Source organism: Vicugna pacos, chromosome 1, assembly GCF_048564905.1.
Source record: "Vicugna pacos chromosome 1, VicPac4, whole genome shotgun sequence".
Classification (NCBI taxonomy): domain Eukaryota; kingdom Metazoa; phylum Chordata; class Mammalia; order Artiodactyla; family Camelidae; genus Vicugna; species Vicugna pacos.
The window spans coordinates 108,278,896-108,301,303 of NC_132987.1; the positions used below are offsets into that span (position 1 = coordinate 108,278,896).

General features: G+C 39.8%; 1 protein-coding gene across 6 annotated transcripts in view; it reads right to left on the bottom strand.

Annotated features, from left to right (window-relative positions):
* APP (amyloid beta precursor protein) overlaps window positions 1-22,408 on the bottom strand; it is a 257,769-nt gene that overhangs the window by 150,842 nt on the left and 84,519 nt on the right. For all 6 annotated transcript variants that reach the window (XM_015248674.3, XM_006215213.4, XM_015248673.3 and 3 more), the window contains exon 4: window positions 1,529-1,641. In XM_015248674.3, coding sequence (XP_015104160.1) covers window positions 1,529-1,641 — 113 coding nt within the window. The remainder of the gene's footprint in view (window positions 1-1,528; window positions 1,642-22,408) is intronic.

A 22,408-nucleotide genomic window follows, 5' to 3' on the forward strand; every position in this document is an offset into this window, starting at 1 on the left:
TTCCACTTCCCTGACTTGAACCTGTCTTAGAAATTTTAACTCTCTTGGCTCACTAACAAAATAACAATCCTGGGAAGAGAAGAAATTATCCTCTGCTATGCATCCAAACATATAGTCAATATCATTTTGCTTTCCTGAGATTTGCTAAATTCCCACAAATCCTGACTAACATAAAGCTTTGAAAGTATCCAGTACTGACAGAGGAACGATTAAGAAGTCAACGCATACAGGTAAACAATGAAATTTTACAGAGTGTAGATTGACCTCATAGGAATTAGAGACATTTTGATTATGAATAATGAAAAGAAATTTTTTTAACTCAAGAAGAAATGGAAAATGAGGATATCAGATGAGTACTGGATTTTAAATTATCTAGTTCATTTTCTTAAGATTAATAACCTCTTAAACCTCCAAAACACATTTTTATATAAAGAAAATGTTTTACAGCAAATTAAAACATATTATTCTATACACGGCAAAAATGAATTCTGAATCTTAAGTGGTGTTTTCTGCCTAACAGCTTTGGGCTATGATACAATGGTTAAATTGAGCTAGATCAGGGGTTCTCAACCTCAGGACTATTGACATTTTGAACCAGATCATTCTTGAGAGCGAGGGGACAGGAAAACCAGTCCTGTTCACTGAAGAATGTTCAGCAGAACCTCTGACCTCTAGCCACCAAATGCCGGTACACCATCCTTTCCAACTGTGACAGCCAACAACGCCTCCAGACATTGGCATATGTTCCTGGGAAGGGAGTGGGGAGCAAAACTGACCCCATTTGTGAACCACTCAGCTAGATAAGGGAGCTGAATTGTAGGAGACTGCTCTCATCACAGAAAATTATTCAAATTTACTGGGAAAACTCTGCAATATATCAAAGGGACAAAGTTTTGAAAACAGTAAATTTCAAAATAAATGACATTTTATGCTCATTGTCTTATGTCTTATCAGCTTTGCCAAAAGCAGGGGTTTGCAAAGATTAGAATTGGTGCCACAGACACACCCACTGTAGAACACTTGAGGTGGGAGCAACACACGGTGAGCACAAAATTGGATGGCACAACTTAGAAACTGAGTCTAACTGTAGACTTCATGTTGGTACTGGACAAGCTACTTCCTGTTCTCCCACCGTAATTCCCCAACAGATACTAGGGGAAACAGTTAAATTCTAAAAACTTGGTATATGACAAAAGAAAACCAGAGGTAAATTAAGAATTTGAAAAAAGATATGTTTTAACGTTTCTAGAGTATAAGATTATAGTTTCTAATTTATAAAACATAACATAGAGATAGTGAATCTAATACTCATGGATGGCTTTTTAAATTATGACAATAATAATAACTTATTTATCAACACAGCTGTTGCCTCAAAAATACCCTCTTAAAATATTCATGAAAATTTTTTATTTTTAATAATAGTATTTGTCAACACAGCTGTTGCTGCCAAACACCCTCTAAAATGTCACTGTGCACAGTCCCTCGGAAATCTTCACTTTAAAAGGAGAAAGAACGTAGGGGCTAGTACCTCTTTGGCAACGGTGTGCCAGTGAAGATGGGTTTCACAAACATCCATCCTCTCCTGGTGTAAGAATTTGCACTTGTCGGGAACGAGGAGGGCATCGCTTACGAACTCGCCAACTGCAAGAGAGGAAAACAGCTTCATGTCATTCCGTCTGCATCACAGGGTCTTATCCCAAGGAAAGATGGGCTGAAAGAACTTCCGAGAAGTGGTACAGCTTTGAGAAGGATGAAGTAATCAGTTCAGGAAAGACTAGGACCTTGAGAATACTGAGTCCTGCTTCCTTAAGTTCCTTGTCACATTACCTTGATGGTTAAAATATTTAAGTATTTTAAATGAAATTGTTATTTAACTAACATGACTCTCTGACTACAAATTAATGTTACAAAAAACTGCCATTCAACTGCAACAAGGGTTAAAAAAATACAGATTGACATCACCTGGGCGATCATTTGAGAAGAATCAATACGAATAATTGTCCATTCCTCCTTCTTGGACATTTTAATCTACTAGTAGAAAACTAGTAGAAAATTTTCGTAAACTAGTAGAAAATTTAGCATTTTTTTTACTTCCTTAACAAACAAAATCTACATGCGCACATATGTGTATTATATATTTATACATAACACACAAATACACATAGTTTAATTCAATTAAATTATGAAAACTGCTCCTTAGATATCTGCTATTTAAAAAAATTGAATATCATGTAAATTATTTCTAGCATTGCTGGTACTGCAGGTAGAACAGTATTACATAAAGTCCTATAAGAACGCACTCTCTTGTGAGGGTGAAAGTTGGATAATTACAATATAAGGTGTAAGCTCTGAGCTTAATTTTTATTTACTTTGCTCACCACTGTATCCTCAGCTTTCAGCATGGATTCTGCACACAGTAGGCAATAAGTATCTTGATGAATGAAAAAATGAAATTTCTGTTAAGAGAGATAAAGAAAGCGCTAGACCAACAGAGTGACCAAATCTGCCTGAGTGCCCTGGGAAAGACCTCAAAGTAGCAATAACACTAGAGATGAGTCTAAACGGATGAGCACAAGGTGCAATGGGGGAGGTGAATGGGAAGTTCAATGTAAGGACAAGGAGGAAGGTATACCTCAGTGGTAGTGTGTGCTTAGCAGGTGCACGAGGTCCAAGGTTCAATCCCCAGTACCTCCATTAAAATACATCATAAATAAATAACCTAATTACCCTCCCCCCCAAAAAATTTAAATAAAAGATGTAAGGACAGTATCTATCTTGTTTAACATTGTACTCTAATCCTTGGCCCAGTTCTGACAAACATGACCATGCTGGCTGGATGGATGGACGGATGGATGGACGGATGGCAAGGCACTCCAAATTGAGGGAGACTTCTGTGCAAAGAGAGAAATAAAGAAAGGATAAAGCATATCCTATCTGTAGAAGAAGTAAAAATCCATTGTGGCTGGAACACAAGGTAAGCGGAGGAAAAAAGTCCAGAAGTAAATAAGACTTGAGAAATATGTTGGGCTCTAGTTTTAGAGTCTAAGGGTTTTGATACTATTTTGCAGGCAAGATAGGCCAAAGGATATTTGAAACTGAAATGACATTCTCAAGTCTGACTTTCAGATACACTCTGTAATCAAGTGAAGGACGGACCGGTGTCATGAGATCATGAAAGCAAGGAGACCACTGGGTAAGGCACTGCCATCCTTCAAGCAAGACATGCAAGAACATATTTAAAGCAACAACTCCAAAAGCAAGGAATACAAATTGTTTATACACACTGGCAAAGAACACTTTTTTTCTTTCATAGTATGCTACATGAAATTTTCTGAAATGCTACAGAAAGAGAAAATGGTCCTAAGAAGGAAAAGACAAAAAAAAATTTCATTCCCATTATAGAAAAGGGTTCTTTAAAACTCTCTTTCTATAGAGGTGTTTGAACTTTAGTCTGTTTCTAACACAAACATGCACGATGTCTCATGATATTTAAGTGTTTATTTTATTTTTTGGCCTGTTTTTGTTTTTATAAGCATTTACTTTAATAAATAATATTTAGATAAAAATCTAAGCAAATCACAGGGGATAAAGAGCCTCTCATCTTGTCATTCCTTAAGTCTTTGAGAGGCTCGGTACCCACAGCATTGTACTGTGAGTTATGGAGAATGTAAGAATTATGAGACACAGTGCCCCCAGGGCTGCAGATGGTGCTTGGTGGGGAAGGAACCCATGGGTCCTGGTACCTCCTCCATGGAGTGGCTGGCTCCATGTGCATCACTGCATCTCAGCTCCACAACAGCTGGGTGATTCATTTCTTATAACATAAACCTCATTTCTCACCTGCCAAGAAACAGGTCGAAGGCCACCTACCTTCAGGAGATTATAACCCAGCCCCAGAGAGAAACAGTATAATATAAATTATAAGGAAAGAAATAACATAACAATGCAAGTGATGTTACATTCTCCCTTTTCTTTTACGTAGAATATTACAAAACAAAACAAAAAATAGAACTACCAAAAAACCTGAACTACAACCCAGATGAGTTGGGAGAATGGAAAATAAAAAAGTAACCTCATCCAAAATTGACACACCTTTTTCCAAGTGGACTCTTCATGGTTTTTAAGGGCAGGCAATCAGTCTGAGCAGGAACACCTGACACCTGAGGCGTCCCAGGCTTCAAGGCCACAGGAAGCCAGAAGTGACCAGTGGCCTCTGAACACGCCTGCCTGATTTATTAGCTCTGGTCAGTCAAGCCATATTTATAAATGTCTGAAATACTACGAAATGTGTTTCTATTTTACAAGTAGTTATTTGGAAAGACTAAATGCCTGGCCCAAAGTTATTAGTCAGTTTATGAGACAATCAGGAGAAGCGATCAGATACTCTCAATTTTGTCCTGAAAGAGTTCTTGTGTCCTTGTGTGTTAATTTATAAAAGGATATTTGATTTTTTTTTTAATTTGGAAAATAACATTTCATTTAGTAGTGTGAAGATGCTCTTAGGTTTCTAACATTGCACATGGCCAGGAAACGTATGTCCCTCAAATGGAATTGCTTTTTTAAAGGATTAATACTGGTTATTTAATAGTCCCTCAGGACTAATGGCAAAATAGAAGACTCACTGTTCTCCAACATTAAAATAAAATTCAGCAAAGACTCTGTGGTTCTGTAACCCTGCCTATATCAAAACTGATGGAACATACTAGCACGTTACACATCAGAAATTCTAAGCAATGAAACCACAAAAATCTTTAAAATTTCTTTGATAAGGAATTCAAGAGGAATGGTTAAAAATAAAACAAACATGGTTTATATTTTCTCTTTTTAATTCTAAATCATTACTCTTAAAAATCTATGCTATGGCAGGGGACATGAGGGAACTCTGTACTTTCCAAACAATTTTGCTATGAACCTAAAATTGCTCCAAGAAATAGATTTTTAATTTAAAAAATCTGACAGTATATACTTGGAGTTTCCATATAGAAACATGCATACTTTAATTTTTTAAAAAAGCCTTCTGTCTATTCGGTTTGATACTCAGGTTAAAAAAAATAATTAACAGAGTTTAAGTGAAAGAGACCAAAATAAATTAAGTACCATAATGAGAAATCCTGTTCACGTTTATGCTGAACTTTAGGAAATTTGGCACCATTTAAACCTAGTGGTTAAATTCAATATACACTGTGCATATTTATTGATAATCATTTAACCTGGCTTCTTGTTTTAAAAATTTACAATTTATATCACACACACACACACTCCAATTGAAAGGAAATTTTCAAAGCTAATGAACGAGAGCCGTGCTTGGCTTCCTACTAAAAAGTCTTGGCAAGGTGAAGAATAATGCTGAGTTCGGTTGGGACTCTACGGGCAGCAATCCACCGGCTCTTTGGTGGTCTTTGAGAGGACTGTCTTGCTCAAATTACCTCCTTCCGCAGATGGGAGGAAAAGCACCCAGGTCAAGGGGCCCGCCCAGGGAGCCAACTGGCAGCAGGACTGGCCTGAAAGTCTGGGTCTCCAGGCTCTCAATCCAAGTACGGGAACTCAACTTGCTGCCATCCAAAGTCCAGTCGAAATGGGTTATTTGGCTAATTCCCTTTGGCTTTTATAAAAGTAGACTCACTTTTAGACTATAAAATACTTTAACATTAAGATCTACAATGTGGTCAATTTGACAATAAAACTGGGCTTAAATTGGTTATCAAACCACATAAAACAGTTAAAAATGAATTCCGCTGCACTGAACAGAACACATGATAAACACAGAGACCGCATGACAAACAGGAGCTTGAAGACGCGTCTTACTTCTCTCCCCGAAGAAGTCGGGGAGAAAACAGAGCTGCAGCTGTTCAATGACACCCTCAGGGACTAGGCGATTCCTTTCTGCCCGCACTTCCCACATAGCATGTGGGCTTTTGTCATCACATTCTGCGGTCAGAAAATGACCACAGAAACTTAAGACTTCATATCCAAGTTCCAGATGGGAAACAGGAAGAACAAGGGAAGAAGGTTTTCTGTTTGTTTTTTCCCTATGACAGCTTTGCCGTTTTACACGGGAGGAACACTCTCCCCACTGTCTACATCCTATAAGCCAGAGCTGTGTTATTTGGCCACACTGAGCTGCAAGGGAATCTGCAGTAAGTATTTTTGGCTGAGCCCACTGTCACCATGAATTTAAAAAATCTAGAATTCTTTTCAAAAGGAAGAATTGGGAATGGATGTTAAACAGACAAGGTGCAGAGTCTCCCACACTATGAAATTCGAAGATAGGAATCTGTTTTTCAGTTTTCAGCAGTTTCTTTACATTCCTTTTCAAAAGACAGATACTTTCAGGAAAAAGAAGAATTAAGAGGAGAAAATGTTACAACTAAAACCAAAGGGTCTGTGACTTCATGGCATAGAAATGGGGGGAAAGGAAGTCAGACGAAAGAGCAAAACTTCTCAAAACTGAGACTGCTGAATTTTTGAGAGTCGGCATGGACTTGAAGAGATGAATTAAGAGATTCCAGAACCATCCGTATGTTCTTCAACACACAGATCTCAGATGAATGTTTCTGTGAATTCACAAAGACTGACACGGTGTTGGCTAGAAACATCCGAAGTCTTTGGATTTCTGTCCAAGGTGTAACCGCCCTTCCTTGTTTCTCAAACGTTAAAGGAAGGAGGGCGGGAGAATGTTCTGGCAATGGAGTTCCTGAAAAATGGCAAGGCCTCAGTCTCCTCCTTTGTGCTCTACCCAACTGTGAGAGATGAGACGCGACCCAGGTCTGGCTTTTGAAGATCGGATGTCAACAGTTCCAGTAATTCTGGACTCTGGGCTCGGCACTGCCCTTAATGCTTTGGGCACATCCTCTCAGGTGGTACTCAGAACCACACACCGAAGCAGCTACAGTGATGTCACTCTGTCAGAGAAGACGGTGAGACTGAGACGTTCTACAATCAGCACAGGTCACACAGGTAGTCAGTGGTGGAGTTGAGAGATTTAAATGAGTTAATACTCATAAAGCACTCAACTCAGTGCCCACAACACAGGGGCTCAATAACTATTCTGTTATGATTATTACTATTATCTTTTCCCCTGTACCCATGTCATCAACCACGCATGCTTCTCCTATTAAAAATAATCAGTTACTGAGAACTGTAACAGCGACTCTTCATTGTTTACTGATCACCTACTATGCACCTACTGAAGGCAGTGGGGTTTTATTTTCATTATGTTATCACCAGCCAGTTACAGTTGTATAGATAAAATGGCATTTGGGTATTGCTTATGACGTGGTGTGGTGGGGCGGAGCCCCCAGGAATGCAGAAGTGGGGGATGTGAGAGGCCAGTGCTCTCACCTTTTGCACTGGGCTTGGGCCGTGGCTGTGAGGGGGTTTCCCGAACCCCTTTGATGCTCACCATCCTTCATGTACTAACTCTTCACTGCTTACCTTCCATTTTTCCTTAGTGCTGAGAATACAGCAGTGGACTAAAGAGAAGAAATGAAATCAGTTTCTAGTGGGAAAAAATAAAGAAAAAACGTAAAAGTGAATGTCACATGGTAATAAACAGATGAAGGGATGGGGGACTCCGGTGGAAGAGGTGAAATTTTAAACAGTGGTCAGGGAAAGCATCACTGAAAATACGACATATGAGTGAAGACCTGAGGAAGTGAGAGAACAGACCATCCAGATCTTGGGGAAGGAACAAGTACAAAGGTCCTGAGGCAAGAGCGTGCTTTGTGAGTGTACAGAACAGCACGGGGACCAGTGTTGTCAGAGACGAATGATGAAGAGGAAGTCATCAAGCGAGTGATGGAGTGAGAGTGAACTACACAGAGCCTTAAACATTGCCCACACCCTGGCCAGTGCTCTGAGTAACACGTGAAGACTATGAGTAGTCTTCTGTGTGACTTATTATTGCCTGAGGAGTCAAGATTGAAAGGAGGAAGACCAGGGAGTGAGCTGTTGCAATGATCCAGCTGGGAGATGACAAGGCTTAGACCAGGATGACAGCAGTAGAGCCGGCGGGCATAGGAAGATTCTGGGTATAGTTTGAAGGTAGAATCAAAAGGATTAAATGAGGGGCATAAAGAAGGAAGGTCAAGGATCTTATTGGTTCCACTCCAACAGCCTGAAGATGCTTTACACTGAAGAGGACAGAAAACAATTAGACAAGATGCTCCTAATCTTTCCTCATGCACGTGTAGACGAGGAGATCCTGTGCTTATTAACTTTTTACTACAGGGCTACAGACACGCGCATCAGAATGAGAATTGGAGACAAGTGTTACTCAATTTTTAATGTTATCATTTCAGACTCCTCCTCTCCATTTTTTCTTGAATTTGCTCATGACACACTGATATTCTGTAATTTTCACAAGTTAACAAATAGGCTGGGAAAGTTTTCTGGGAGGTATTTGTATTCGAGAGATGGGAAGAATTCTTAGAGTAGAGACCAAAATACTTCTTAACAAACTTTTCAGGTGATAGAACTGTTACGGTTTTTGCTCCAGAGAGTCGGTAGTTAGTTACTGGGTTCTCAAGGAGGACATTAAGGTACCTGAGCTTACTCGTTGCTTCAAAAAGTGACTGTTGCCATCAGTCCAACACTTCACAGTAACTCTCAGCAGTGAGAACTGACAGGTGGCACTCTTTGAGATCAGAACCATTTGCCAGATGGCAGAAACTACGTGGATCAAGATAAGAAAAAGGTAAAAGAAGTGAAAAGAACAAGTCTCCCCTAAATTGTCTCTCTGATTTTTTTCAAGTGAATGGGGCCCATCTCACATATATTCACAAATGGCAGACTGAGTACAAGACGGAAAGAGTTTGACCCAGACTCGGACTATCACTGGTCTCAAAATTATGAAAAAGTGCAAAAAACATATGATGAAAAGATAGGAACAAAAGAAGCATTTGTTAGCAAGATTGCCGCTTTTCCAAAGCCTCACAATGGTGTGAAGTGACCATTCTGAGGCTGCCAGGCAAGTGCACAACTGAACAACTGTGTGAATAGAAGGTGGATGGTGGCACCAGGTTTCTCACCGATGGACTGAGAATTTACACACAAGCAAGGGGCGGAGGTAGAATGACCCAGATGGTAACAGATGAGGGTTGGAGACATTGGGATGAACTTGTATTTAGCTTAATGTAGATACAGATGATTAGCTATAGAAATATTTATAGATAACTAACAATACAGTGGGCACTGCACACAAATACTATGCCTCACTCTGCTGGCTCTGCTTTTTTTCTGCCCAAAAGCAAAGACATTCCAGTAGCAATGAGCACCCCTGGTGCCCAGATTGCAGTTTTTAGTATTATTCTCCAATAAAAGGAACCAGAGCTCCTTCAAGAAATAGTGAATTCCAGAACTGGGGCAGAAAATATACGAGATGAGTCTGGAGCATCTTTTGGAGAAAAAAATAAAAGAGGGTGTTTCAAATAAGCACAGAAGCCAATGGAAAGAGCTCCCCGTGGCCAAAACTGGAACAACTTGAGCAATAATATATACAAATAATTAACAAAGTAGTATTAGATTAGAACAGAAAATATAAAATAAGTATCTATGAGTCAAAATGACTGAACACATAAGTAAATGGGCAGAAAGAGGCAAACCTGCTTAGAATTCCAGATAATCTCTGTAGATGCTCTGCCCTTGAGGAGAAATGCAGGCTACCATAGTGACTCCCTTTCAAAGAGATCAGTACCACCCCAGCCAGTGATCAGAGTCACCAACAACAGTGACATGTCACAATGATGCGACGTGCCCTTGAGGCGACGGGCTGAAAAGGGCACATTACCTCTGTGCTCTTCCTTCCAAAAACACTGAACCCCAGGCTGTGCATGAGAAAATTCCAACAGAGGGGTATCCAACAAAATGCTTGACCAGTGCTCCCCCAAACTGACAAGGTCATCAAAAAGCAAAGTGTGAGAAACTGTCATGGCCAAGAGGAGGCTGAGGAGACCTGACAGGTAAATGCCACGTGGTGTTCTGGAGGGGCTCTTGGAACAGAGAAAGGACCATGGGTCAAAACTAAGGACACAAATAAAGTATGAATAAAGTACAGGCTTTATTAATAATAATGCATCAAGATCAGTTTATTAATTGTAACAAATGTACCATATTAACATAAGATGTTGATATTACGGGAAACTGAGTGAGGGGTTATATGGGAACGCTCTGGGCTAATCCTCTCAATTTTCTTATAAATCTCAAACTTAAGGTACCGTCTGCGAGTACATTTTAATAGGAACACACCTATCTGCTTCCACATTAACATTCTGGCATTCAAACACTCTCCATCAAATTACTGTCAGCTGAAAAGAACCAGCATTAAAAAGATCTTCACGAACGTGGGCTTGTCTATGGCACGTAAAATACACCCTATTTTAGACAAAGCTTGGTTTTAGATTTTATCAAATCTTCTCCTTGTCAATAATTTGTGTAATGTGTGGCAAGCAAATTCTTTTAAAACCTTACAGAATTTCAGAATAATCCCACATATGTCAACCCTAAATGAAATTCTTTGCTTTCCAACGTTAACCTTGTCTTAGAAATGTAACAGTCACTCATCACAGAATTCAATTCCTCTTGACAGATTAGGCCTGATTTCTGCCTAGCTAATAACGGAACCGGGTTGGACTTTCCTGACTCTGCTGTAACGCTCACTATTTCAGCAAAGTGTTACAACAGTCCACACATTCTGAATCATGCCTTCCTCACCAACCAACCCAAGATTAGTTAAGTTTTACGTGCTTTTCCTGTTGCCTCTTTTTTATTGTGTTATTACTCATACTGATTGCATTAATAATGGACCTTTTTAAATTACTCCTATTTGTAATTACTTCAACATCAGTTAAAAGATGGAATTAGGAAAATAAAAGCTATTAAATCTTTCTAGGTCAGGAGGTTCTCAAACGCTAACGTGTGCTTCGGAGTCACCAGGGATGCTTGATCAGACTGCAGATCCATCCCCTTCTGGCCCCAAGACCTGGGCCTGACCTGTGTGTGCTGGGATGGGTGTGAAAACACACCTTCCCAGAGGGACTCGGATTCAGGTGGTTCACGGACCACACGTTCAGAAATGATGCTTGGGGCAGGGCTCCTCAAGCTTTAACATGCATCTGAATCACCTGGGGATCTTGTTAAAATGCAGTTTCTGATTGGACGAGTCTAGGGTGGGACTGATTCTGCTTTTCTAACAAGCTCCCAAGTGATTGGATTCAGCTGTTCCTTCAGGTAGCAAGGGTCTACTTAAGATAATCCATTATTACTAGTCTTATTTTTTAAGTTACAGGTTATTGCATTATGAAACACTTTTTAGGATGGTTTGCCTTTTTCTTTTTAATTGTGGTAAAATACATACAACATAAAATTTATCATCTTAATCATTTTTAAGTGTACAGTTCAGAAACGTTAAGTGTGTTCACACGGTGCTGAAATCCATCCCTAGAACTCTTCTCATCTTGCAAAACTGAAACCCTATCGCCCTGGCACCACCATTCTACTTCCTGTCTTCATGAACTTGACCATTCTAGGTACCTCCTGGGAGTGAAATCATATACTACACTTGTCTTTTTGTGAATGGCTTGGTTTGTCCTTTTTTTTTTTTTTTTTGAAAAAATAATCAAGCCTTTCATGCCTTCCTTCCATAAGCCTATGATGGTGGCACTGCCACCTTTTCACACATCCCTAAGAGTCAAGTTGCTTCTATTTTGTCTTTGTTTCTTTAATCACAGAAGTTATCACAAAATAAGATAGAAAGAATTCTAGATTTGGGGCCAGAAGGGGAGAAAACAACACAATGACTCAAGAAATGGAATTATTTCCACACACGGAAAGGTGAGGCGAGGAATGCCTCCCAGCCAAAGAGGTTCAAACAGGATGAGGGACAAGTATAAAAATTAAAACCTAACACAATTTGGTTGAACTTAAAGAAATGATCTCTACTCCCACTGAGTAATTCTGAACACCCCTATGTACCCAGTTCCACTAAGGTTACAAAAGAACTGAGACACAGTCCTGCAGCCAAAGAGCCTAGAACAGCCCCTTCCAATAGAAATGTAACACGATCCACATATGTAGCTTCAAATTTCTAGCAGCCACATTAAAAAGAAATGGCTAAAGTTAATTTTATATTATACTTTTTTAAATCCACTGTCTCCTAATTCTAGCATTTCAATGTGCAATTCACATAAAGAGTTATTACTAAGACAGTCTATATTCCTTTCCCCCACAGACTAACTCTCCAGTATCAGATGTGTATATTCCACTTACAGCATACACCACTTTGGAATGTTCCAAGTGCTCATTAGCCACACAAGGGCTAGTGGTCACGCCTTCCTTCCATAAGCCAGCTTAGCATCAAATTTTAAAGATCAGTACTATTGTTCAAGGAGTAGTAAGTTGAATGTAGACAGGCTGAGGTGATGGGGGAAACTGAATTCAAAGATGCATGTCTAAACAGAGAAATAAGCCTAAGACTGAAGACACTAAGAAGATTGTATACCCAGTTCTATACGCCATCACAACACCTTATGTCTAATCACTGGGAGGGCTATTCAATTTGTTACGACCGTTAGCCCTGTTACCGGCAAACACCACTCCTTCCCTCATTTCTCTTTCTGTAGTTCTCACACTATAATTTGTATTTATGAGTGTGCGATTGATTCACATGCAGAAATCTAAGCCAGGTTTCCTTTAGACCTACTTATCTTTAGCCTAGTTCTGCCTTCTGTACAATGGGAGATGAAGGGAAGAGCTGAAATCACAGAGACAACCCACTAAATTCTCTTTTTCATCTCTTGGAAGTGCAAACATCCTCACTGGCTGCTTTCTCCTGACACTTCCTTTTCTTTCTGACTTATTAAAAAATTCATAGCCTGATGGGTTTTAAAGATGCAATTAATTAGGGTTAAGTGTGGGGCTTTCAAAAAGCCACATAATTGCGAACAAAATACCAATCAGGCTGATGTATGAGGAGGCAAGAGAACCACCAGTTATTACCAAAGCCTTAAATTATACAGAGAGGTAAAAATATACAGTGTTTTTTTTCCACATACCATACTCAGAAACCCATGCGTGAGGTAGGCTCCCATCAAAACAGGGAAAGGCATTTCCACAGATAAACTTCTCAACAGAGTCGTGGACCATCACTTTCAAGCCCCCGACTTGCTCTTTCCAACCCATCACCACCATCCAGCCTTGCTTCAACAGCCTTCTGCAATGCTTCTTTCAAGGTCAGTAGCAACAAATGCTTTAGTCTCTTCTCAGCCCTCAAGTCAGTTGTCCACTCTCTCTACCATATCACTTTCTTTCTTAAGTTCAGTCTTTCCTAGGAACACTTGGTCTCCCATCCTCTGTCTTAAGCTAATCTTTCTTTCCCTCTCGCCGACTCACCTTTTAACAATCCTGATTATGAAGTAAGATTCTGTCCTCTACCCTCTGCTCTTACTCCCTCACTCCGATGTATCATTCATGCCAAAGGCGTCCACAGGCTCCTTTCCTCTCCCCTCAGTGTGGACCTTTCAGCCAACATTTCCATTCCCTTGCTGGACACCCACAGAGAGGGCATCACTTTTAGCAAATGTTCTAGAGTAGAATCAAGTACCCACTGATCCTCCACTCCTGGAACTGTATCCAAAGAACAAGAAGCAATTCCTCATTGGGTCCAAATATATCTTATGTGGAAGCAAGAGAAGGGAATAGAATCAACACTGAACTTTATTTTTTCCATATATAATTTACTGCTGTTTTACAACTTATAATTCCAAAAGCTTTACAATATCACATTTTTTAACTTGTTTGTTGGTATAACTTTAGTAGCTCCAATCAAGGAAGATCACGTGTTCTAATCCATCCTGACAACGCAATACGTAGGTAACTCTTCCTTGTAGCCGGAACTCGGCAATTTGTTTCCTCTAGGTCTGCTGAGTATTTCCTAAACTTTATAGCCTCTTTCTTGAATCTGTTACTTTGTAAGGTGTCTTGGGTTTTGATCTCTCACAGTTACAACCCAGTGATTTATGAGAGGCACTCTTGGACTCCAATCCCTCTTGCTTGGCCGTGGTATGTTCCCCTTCAGACCCCGCAGTGACTTGACAGTCATCCTGTCCCCTCACCTTGTAAACCACAGAGATGCCCTGGTGCTCACCATGCTTTCACTTGTACTTATTTCTGGCAGCCAGACAATAAGCTGGGGAGGGAGAGAGTGCTCAGGTGGCAGCCTGATTATCCTGCCCGTCTTGAGATAAAACCTTCCTTTGGAAGATGTCAGACTTCTTTGGAAGACAACATCTTCTCTGGAAGACGACATCTTCTTTGGAAGATGTCAGACTTCTGTGGGCTAACTTCTTCAAGGAGACACTTCGTCATCTCATACATTCCATCAACCTTCCCTTCAAACTCAGACTCCTCTGAATCCTCAGGAAGCACCATGCTCAAGGCCATGTTCTTCCTCAACTAATAGACTGTCCTAACATTTGAGACGTTGCTCAGGTCTTCTAGCTTCCTGCCTTTTACAGTCTTTAAATTAATCTTTGCAGTTTTAAAGTTCTCGTTATATATCTCCTCAGTCTCATTACTCACGAACATTTTTTTTTTTTGGTTTTTCTCACGATTCCTTGGTTTTGCAGTCTGGGGATGACTCTCCCTCTATGGAGGGCATTTGCTCAGGAGGTGTATCGTTCAGACCACACCAGCTCCTAACACACTGGATGGCCTCATCCACTTTGTTGACCTGGACCAGCCGTGGAGGGGAGGGTGCGCACCATTTGGGGTAACTATTATGCTTGCTCTACCTCTTCGTCTTCATCTGGGTTCCTACCCCCACTGACATCTGCTCCTCTCCCTTTCTCCTACTTTCTGGAGAAGGCTTGGGGGATGTCTCAGACTGTGTGTCATACCACCACAGCACACAGCATTTTGAGGAAGTCGAAAATGGTGGTGCCTGCGGAACAAACTTACTTGGTTGCAAAACTCAGGTCTCCGTTCCCACTATACTATGCTTCTATTTTGCTCATAAATATTTATCACTGATTCGTGTTCCTATCCCCATGGGCTCTTCCTCTACTCCACTCAAACTCCATATTCCTGCAGGTGGATCTCAGATTATGTCCCATGTAGAAATGTTCCAAAATTCTGAACTCTAGTGAACCATTTCCTGAGTTAAAAAAAAGAACTATCCATCTAGTTCTCCCCTCTGCTTTTCATCTACTACAGCTACTCATCATGACCCCATGTCCCTGGTCTCCGCATCACTCATTAAGGTTAGCAGAGGAGTTTCCCTGCCTCCATTCCACTTCCCGGCACGTCTGGCTGAGGACCATCAACACATACATTCACCATCTTTGCTTATAACCAGCTTCTACTATGTGTTCCTGATGCCCAGACTCGGTTGCTCCAGCCCACCTCTCTCCTAAATGGGAGACCCCTGACACCAACTGCCACATCGTGCATCTTAAGAGCTTATTAAATGTCCCTTCTGGATTCTCTTGTGTATAGCCCAGACTTGAGACATTTAGCTTTAAGAGACAAGGGAGTTGTCTCCTAACAATCAGAGGAATAAATATTGCTCTGTTTTTCAGGGATTTTCTAATTCAAAACTTCCCAGAAAAAAAAAAAACTGTATCCTAAAAGAGGCAAAACTATTTAGGGCAAAAGGAAGTAGATAAAGAAGGAATGACGCAGAACAAAAGATATCACGGCATTTAACAAAAGAGCTAGCCAGGAAATACCTAGGAAATGGGATTTGGAATCAGCACAGCCTTTTACTGGCATTAGGACACTGCTCTACATTCCCAAGGCTTTGTCAAAACATAGAAAAAAGAATTAGAGTTCTGTCACTGTGCCTGAAACACTATCGAGGAAAGAGGGACACATTATCTAACAGAATAAAAATACGAGTAGGTAAGACTCATCAAACTCTTCAGTAAAAATATTTTAGAAATTACCCAGGTCCTCTCATACTATGTGAACTAAGGCATAGAAAGACAAGTATCATATAATATGCCTTATATGTGCAATCTTAAAAAAAAAATGATACGAATGAACTAACTTACAAACTGGAAATAGACTCACAGACACAGAAAACAAACTATGGTTACCAAAGAGGAAAGGGGGGACGGATAAATTAGGAGTTTAGAATTAGCATACACAAACTGCTATATATACACAGAATAGATAACCACCAAGGTCCTACTGTATTGCACAGGGAACTATATTCAATCACTTGTAATAATCCAAAATGAAAAAGTATATATATATATATATGTGTAACTGAACCACTATGCTGCATCAAAAACTAACACAACATTGTAAATCAACTATATTTCAACTGAAAAAAAAGAAAAGAAAAAAAAATTACCCAGTTCCACTTTGAGTCATGTTTCAAAAATCACATGATCTTTTCAGTGGGGATGGATCTGGCTAAATTAGACTCTCTCCCTCTGTTACCACTCCACTGTGGACTTAGAAACTGCCACTTGGATTTGTAAAGAAGGCTTAGCTTCATTACTGTAAATTGATTTGACAGGGCTTACTACTCCTGAGAGAAATCAGGTAATTGAATTCCTAGACTTCTAAGGAAGAGGGTTTGGGGCTGGAAATTACTACATTAAAGTTTATATATGTACCAAAAGGTGTATCACAAACTACTTAGCATAGGATTCTTCCTGGAAAATTCTAATCCTACTTCTCTAACTGAGTGCCTTATGATGGCTTCTAGGTTTAGACCAACCGAGTTAACCATCTACACCTCTGGACACTCACAAGAAAAGCACAGAAATGACTGCAAATCTCTGTGGTAACAGAACACAAAGCCCACATTTTAACAAATAAATAATGGACAGGATAGTAACAGGAATAGTGGAATCTGTTTAAAGACACTCAAAAAACCCTAGAAAAATCTAAGATCCGTTAAGATATATGCACAATTTGAATCTATTGATCAGAGCCTTCCTCAATAACACAAGTATTAAAAACTATTTCCGTATTGACAAAATCCCATGTCGTATAACAGAATGCGAACAAGGTTATTCTCGAACGTAGCAATTTTCTTTTATCACTGCAACTTCAATCATGGATGTAAATGAAAATTTCTGCTCACTTTGCTACTTTTCTGCTTGACTGAATTTTGTAATGAAAACGTCTGTTCCTTTCCAAGAGACTACAGGCATCATTCAAATTTTACACACCAGGCAGAGAGTGAATGCACTTGTTTAGATGCAAAATCATTTAAATATGCATCAATACAAGTTACAGCCCACTTACAGATGCTGCACTTTAAAATTCTCTTAGGCAGTAAAGCAAAGGCATCAAATGAAGGCGCAGCCAGGCTTCAAACATCTTCAGACTAGTTTTTTCCGTCTAAACAGGGCCAACCCTGCCCTTCTTCCTTGGCTCCGCTCGACCAGAAAGCAGTGGAATTCTGCCAAAGCCCGTTCCATTACCCAAAGGTCTTCCGGGTCAACGGTCCGAAGTCACATGACAACTCCATCCAGTCAACATCTCCAAGGAGCAAATATTTTGAAGAGCAAGAATTCCAGGCATGCAGAAGCTCAGCCTTTAAATCAAACTACATCTTTACTAGTTTTTCAAAGGAAGGTCCTGTTGCACAGAAAGTGTTTGAAGAAGGCAAATCTCTCATTTTAGATTTAACATTTATAAATGAAGAAATCATGGACGATTATGGCTTTCAAATACAGAGGCAGGTCTAGGGTATCCCTCATTTCAAATAATACGGGTTCTGTCTTTCACTTAAAATTATAAACATGACTAAAATGCAGATTAAAGGAAAAATTATACTTAGGGTCTCAGTTTTTTAACATAGAAATGCTGTGATTTGGGGAAAATCCTGAGGGAAGACTTTTGATTTTTGGCTAAGACTATCTGGTTATCAGAATTGTCTAAGAAAGGTGTGATTTGCTATTTTCTGGCCCAAAGCAGACTTTCTAACAATGCAATTAGGCTAATAAGCCACACGATCTACATTACGTAAGCTTAAGGTGACCCATTTAATGGTTTAACGTAGTGTTTGCTAAAGGTCACCACGACCCAAGGCAGGCATGTCCGCCTTTCTCCCAGTCAAAAGAAGCGTAAGATCAGTTCCCTCTCCTGGCCTGACAGGCTTCCCACCCAGGCCTTCCATGGTAACTCGTGGTGTTTCATTTTCAATTGGTGTTCAAACTGTCCAGCTATCTCAAAGTCTTAGCTTTTAAATTTCTGTAACAGAGGAGTTGGCTATTTATATAAATCCTTAACAAAATGCGTATTTCAAAGACCATCTATATATAGAAGAACATCTCTTTGGGAAGACAGGACTGATGTACTGAAAAGCCAACTGCATACCAAGGAAGTACAGAAGACATCTTTGATGAGAGTTCTCACGTGCAAAGGGACATCTGTCAACTATAACAATAAGTAATACGTCTGGGTGTTTTCTTTTACTTCTGAGCACTCGGTAAGACCGTCTCATCTTTCTTAAGCCACTTAGGCAGCGGTTTCATTGGCATTCCTACATTAGGACAGTTTTCTATGTTTTGCTGCCAGATGATCTAATTTTCGTCTTCCCAGTTATAAACCTCAGTACAAAGGAAAGATCTCCTCACAGTGCAAGATGCTAAATCCAACACTGAGATCACATCTATATAAAAATATATTTGTTAGAAATTTATATTTGAAATATCTAAAAGTCTTTTTTGATGTCAGATTTTAAGAGAGGATGATGCCTGTGTATCTTCATTTAAAAAAAATGTGAAAACTGAACACATGAATATTTCCTAGGGACTTAGGTTTGATTCGCTGTATTCTTGCATGCTAGCTGTCATCAACCTGCAGAGAAAGCAAAATAAAACAAAACAACAACAAAAGTCCTTGATGACGGTGACAGCCCAGCATGAGGTGTATTTTTGCATCCGTAGCAGGACTTCTACATTAAACTCATTCAAACCCAATTAATTCCTTCACGTGAAATCCTGAGTCCAAGAGATGTTAATAAACGCTGAAAAAATCCTGTCCCAAATGATACAATAAACCAACAGAGAACAATGGTGCAGCCCATGCTCGCGTGTTCCGTATTTAACCTGAGAAGCCCCAATTCACCATTTCTTGGTAAGGAAAACTGGCATACATCTCCGATAAAACGGCCATGAAAGCTAAAAGCCAATACTGTGCACTATTTGCAGTAGCCTGCGCGCTCTGACCCTGCAGGGACAAGACGAATTATCAAGACTCTGTGAGTCCTATCAAGTCTGATGACCAGTAAGTACTTGGAGACCTGGACTAGTCCCTCAGGATTCATCAAGTCAGGCCTTTGGGAAACTAATGCACTGATGAGGCTTCCGAGTATGTGTATTGTGAGGAAGCCAACAATCCAGGAGGACGCCTATAAAACACCAGTAGTGAGAAGGCTGCACATAAATAAGCCCGGAGAAGAAGGGGAGGCAGCAGAGAGAAAAACAAAGGGCGGAGCATCCTAGTGGTGCGGGGAGAAGGCAGTGATCAACAGGGTGAGGGACCACTGAGAGGTTAAGGAGGACAAAGCAGTGTTCATTCAAGTGGCGCTGAGGGGATGGATGCCCGATGACAGCTGACGGGAGGGAGGTGGAGGCTGCCAAGATAAAACAGGACCGGCTGATGAGCATGTCAAGAAGCACAGCTGTGAATGGGAGGGCAGGGGTCGAAGTTAAAGTTATGGGGTTCAGTGATTGACATGAGGACCCAGGGGTCTCTGATCCACAGGGAAATCTGAGAAGCCTAAAAACTGCCGACATATGAAATGAAATGAAGGGTCTACTGACCAAAGGTCCTTCTGAAGTCAAAGATCAGATGCAATGAAGTTAAAGAATCTACTGAAGGAAATACGTGTGCAGGTACCCAGGACTCAGATGAGAATTTTGACTAAAGCCTTAACATGAGAACAAAAAGTAGAAAAGGAAAAATAAGGTAATACTATTTAAATGGCAAAACACAGGATAACTTTCTGGCATACTGAACATAAGCCTACTGTATTAAATATGTTTAGAGAACACAGAATATCCTAAGACTTTGACTGACAATTCATTCTAAGTTTTTGATAAACAAGAGGAAGGAGTCACATGACCAACTCATAGAGATCCAGCAGCCTGGAGCTGATGAAGATAACATATAATACAGATCTTCAGTGACAGGCGAAACTTTAAAATTTTCTTTAAAAAAGAAAACAAACAAATCCACCAGGTTGTACCAGATTCCGGAGGAGTAGTTAAATTAAAACTGAAGAGGAAGATTTAGGGGATGCCAGTTGGGTAACATTCTTGAAAATACAGGTACCCTTAATCAATAAGTCAATAAGATGGCCCACATTTTAATGACCTAAGAAGATTTAAACCTCTAGAAGGGGAGTAATTAACATCCACACATCAAGCACCTACTAAGCACCACATTCACCTCATCATTTAATAAAGGCATTTACAGATGACGGGAATTAATGGTTAGGAATTAATTAATACATTATCCTAACAAGGTACAACATAAGAATCCAAATAAGTTTTTAGACTCTATTACCATTACAAATGATATTTAGAAATGGGTCTCTGTTAAAACAACCCTTTACCATTAGAATTAAAAGCTAAAGATAATGAAACTGTCATAAACTAATTTCATGGTATGTTTTATTTCTGAATATAGATGCCTCTGGTAACACTGGTGTCAATCTTTAAAATAAAACAGCCAGTTATTTTACCAGCAAAATGAGTTTATTCAGGAGTTGCAGAGGAACTTCATTTCGGGACAACTAAGTTATAGCAAAAATCACAGGCCAGCCCAGCAAATGAAGGAGAGGAATGTTACTTTATAGAGAAAAAGGAGAAAGCTGGGAGGGGCTGGTTTGAATGAAAGTACACTGGAGGAAAAGGGAGAGTTCAGGGTGGTGACAGCTTCTCATTGGCTGAGTTGCGGAGTTTTCCATTGGCTGAGCTTGTTGTTGGGCAAAGAGAAAACCTTCCTTCCTCCTGCATGGGTAGCAAAGTAGAGATCTTCCTAATTAGAAACGTAAAGCTGCGATGAGTGGTGTGTGCGTGAGGGCTCCCACTTCAGGGACGCCTGACTCTACTTTAAATGAGGTTCTCTTTATTAATTTTCACTCTGGCTTTAAACTAGACATGTATAGGTTAGACCCTATTTCCTAGAGATAAGAATTTAATGTTCTTTTATCCAGATCCAAAAACCCTTGGTTTCTTCCCTAATCTGAGATCTTATGTTATTTCTTGGTTGTTGAATAAAACCTTCCCTTCTTCTGTTGATCACTTCTGGCGTAAGCAAACGACATTTATTTCTGTCATCTCAGAGGTCCCTTTAGGCATGTGAAATTGCTGCTTTATGCCCTTTGCCTTCCTACTGTTTACCCTATTCCTTCTTTTAGTTTTCCTTCCTTTCATAAGATTCAGCTGAACTCCTCAATTCACTCATTCAACATGCACTTATTAAGTATCTACTATGTGCCATGACATGCTTAAAGCTCTAGGAATATATTTCAGTGAATGAAACAAAAGTCCCAGTTTTCATAGTGCTTACATTTCAGATAAAAAACAATTATTTACAGATTTATAGGCATTGCAGAAAAGCTGTCGTAGTCTTCAGCACCAAGTACTGTTCATTCTCAATACAGCTCTATGATTATTCTTTCCCCTCATTAGACCCTCAAATCCACCGATTGTCAAATTTTCTCCCAACCTATTACCCTCTTAATGGGTTTGATATTTAAAATCAGAAGGTGCTGAGGTGCTCTACTGCTAGGTTACTACTACAGTTTATGGAAATATTACTCCAGAGTACGAGTTTTTTCTCTAATCCAACGGTACCATCTATTAAAAGAATTGACATAATTAAAACTGCATTGACTGTTCAGATATTTTCCCAGACTGTTCACATATTTTTCCCACCACATAAAAGAAACAATCAAAAGAATATACTGTTTATGCAAATAAAAAAATGTGATTTCTACACTATTCCAAACAACATTAGGTACCAGTACTGCTAACACAAACGACTGTCCCTGGAACATGTTTTCTCATTCAAACTCTTCATTTTCTCTACATACGCCTTAGACTTCATACCATGCCTCACTCTCCTTTAAGAAACTTCTACTGAATGCTCCAGCCTTATCTCGTATTCTTACAGCGACCCTTCATCTTACAGAGAAAGTTCATACCTTCTGGCCATAAAGTGGATTATTAATTACGATTGGAGGTTTCAACAGATTTGTGGTTAGGAGAGAACTTCCAGGCAAAAAGGAGTCTAGTTTTGATTATTTTGAGTTTGGGTCCCTAAACAAATATGTCACTAGATTAGCAGAGAATATCAGCATGTTTCTATAGTAAAAATGATCATAACGACAAACCGCTACAATATTGAAAACAGAGAAATTCTGCCCTGAATTCTGTAA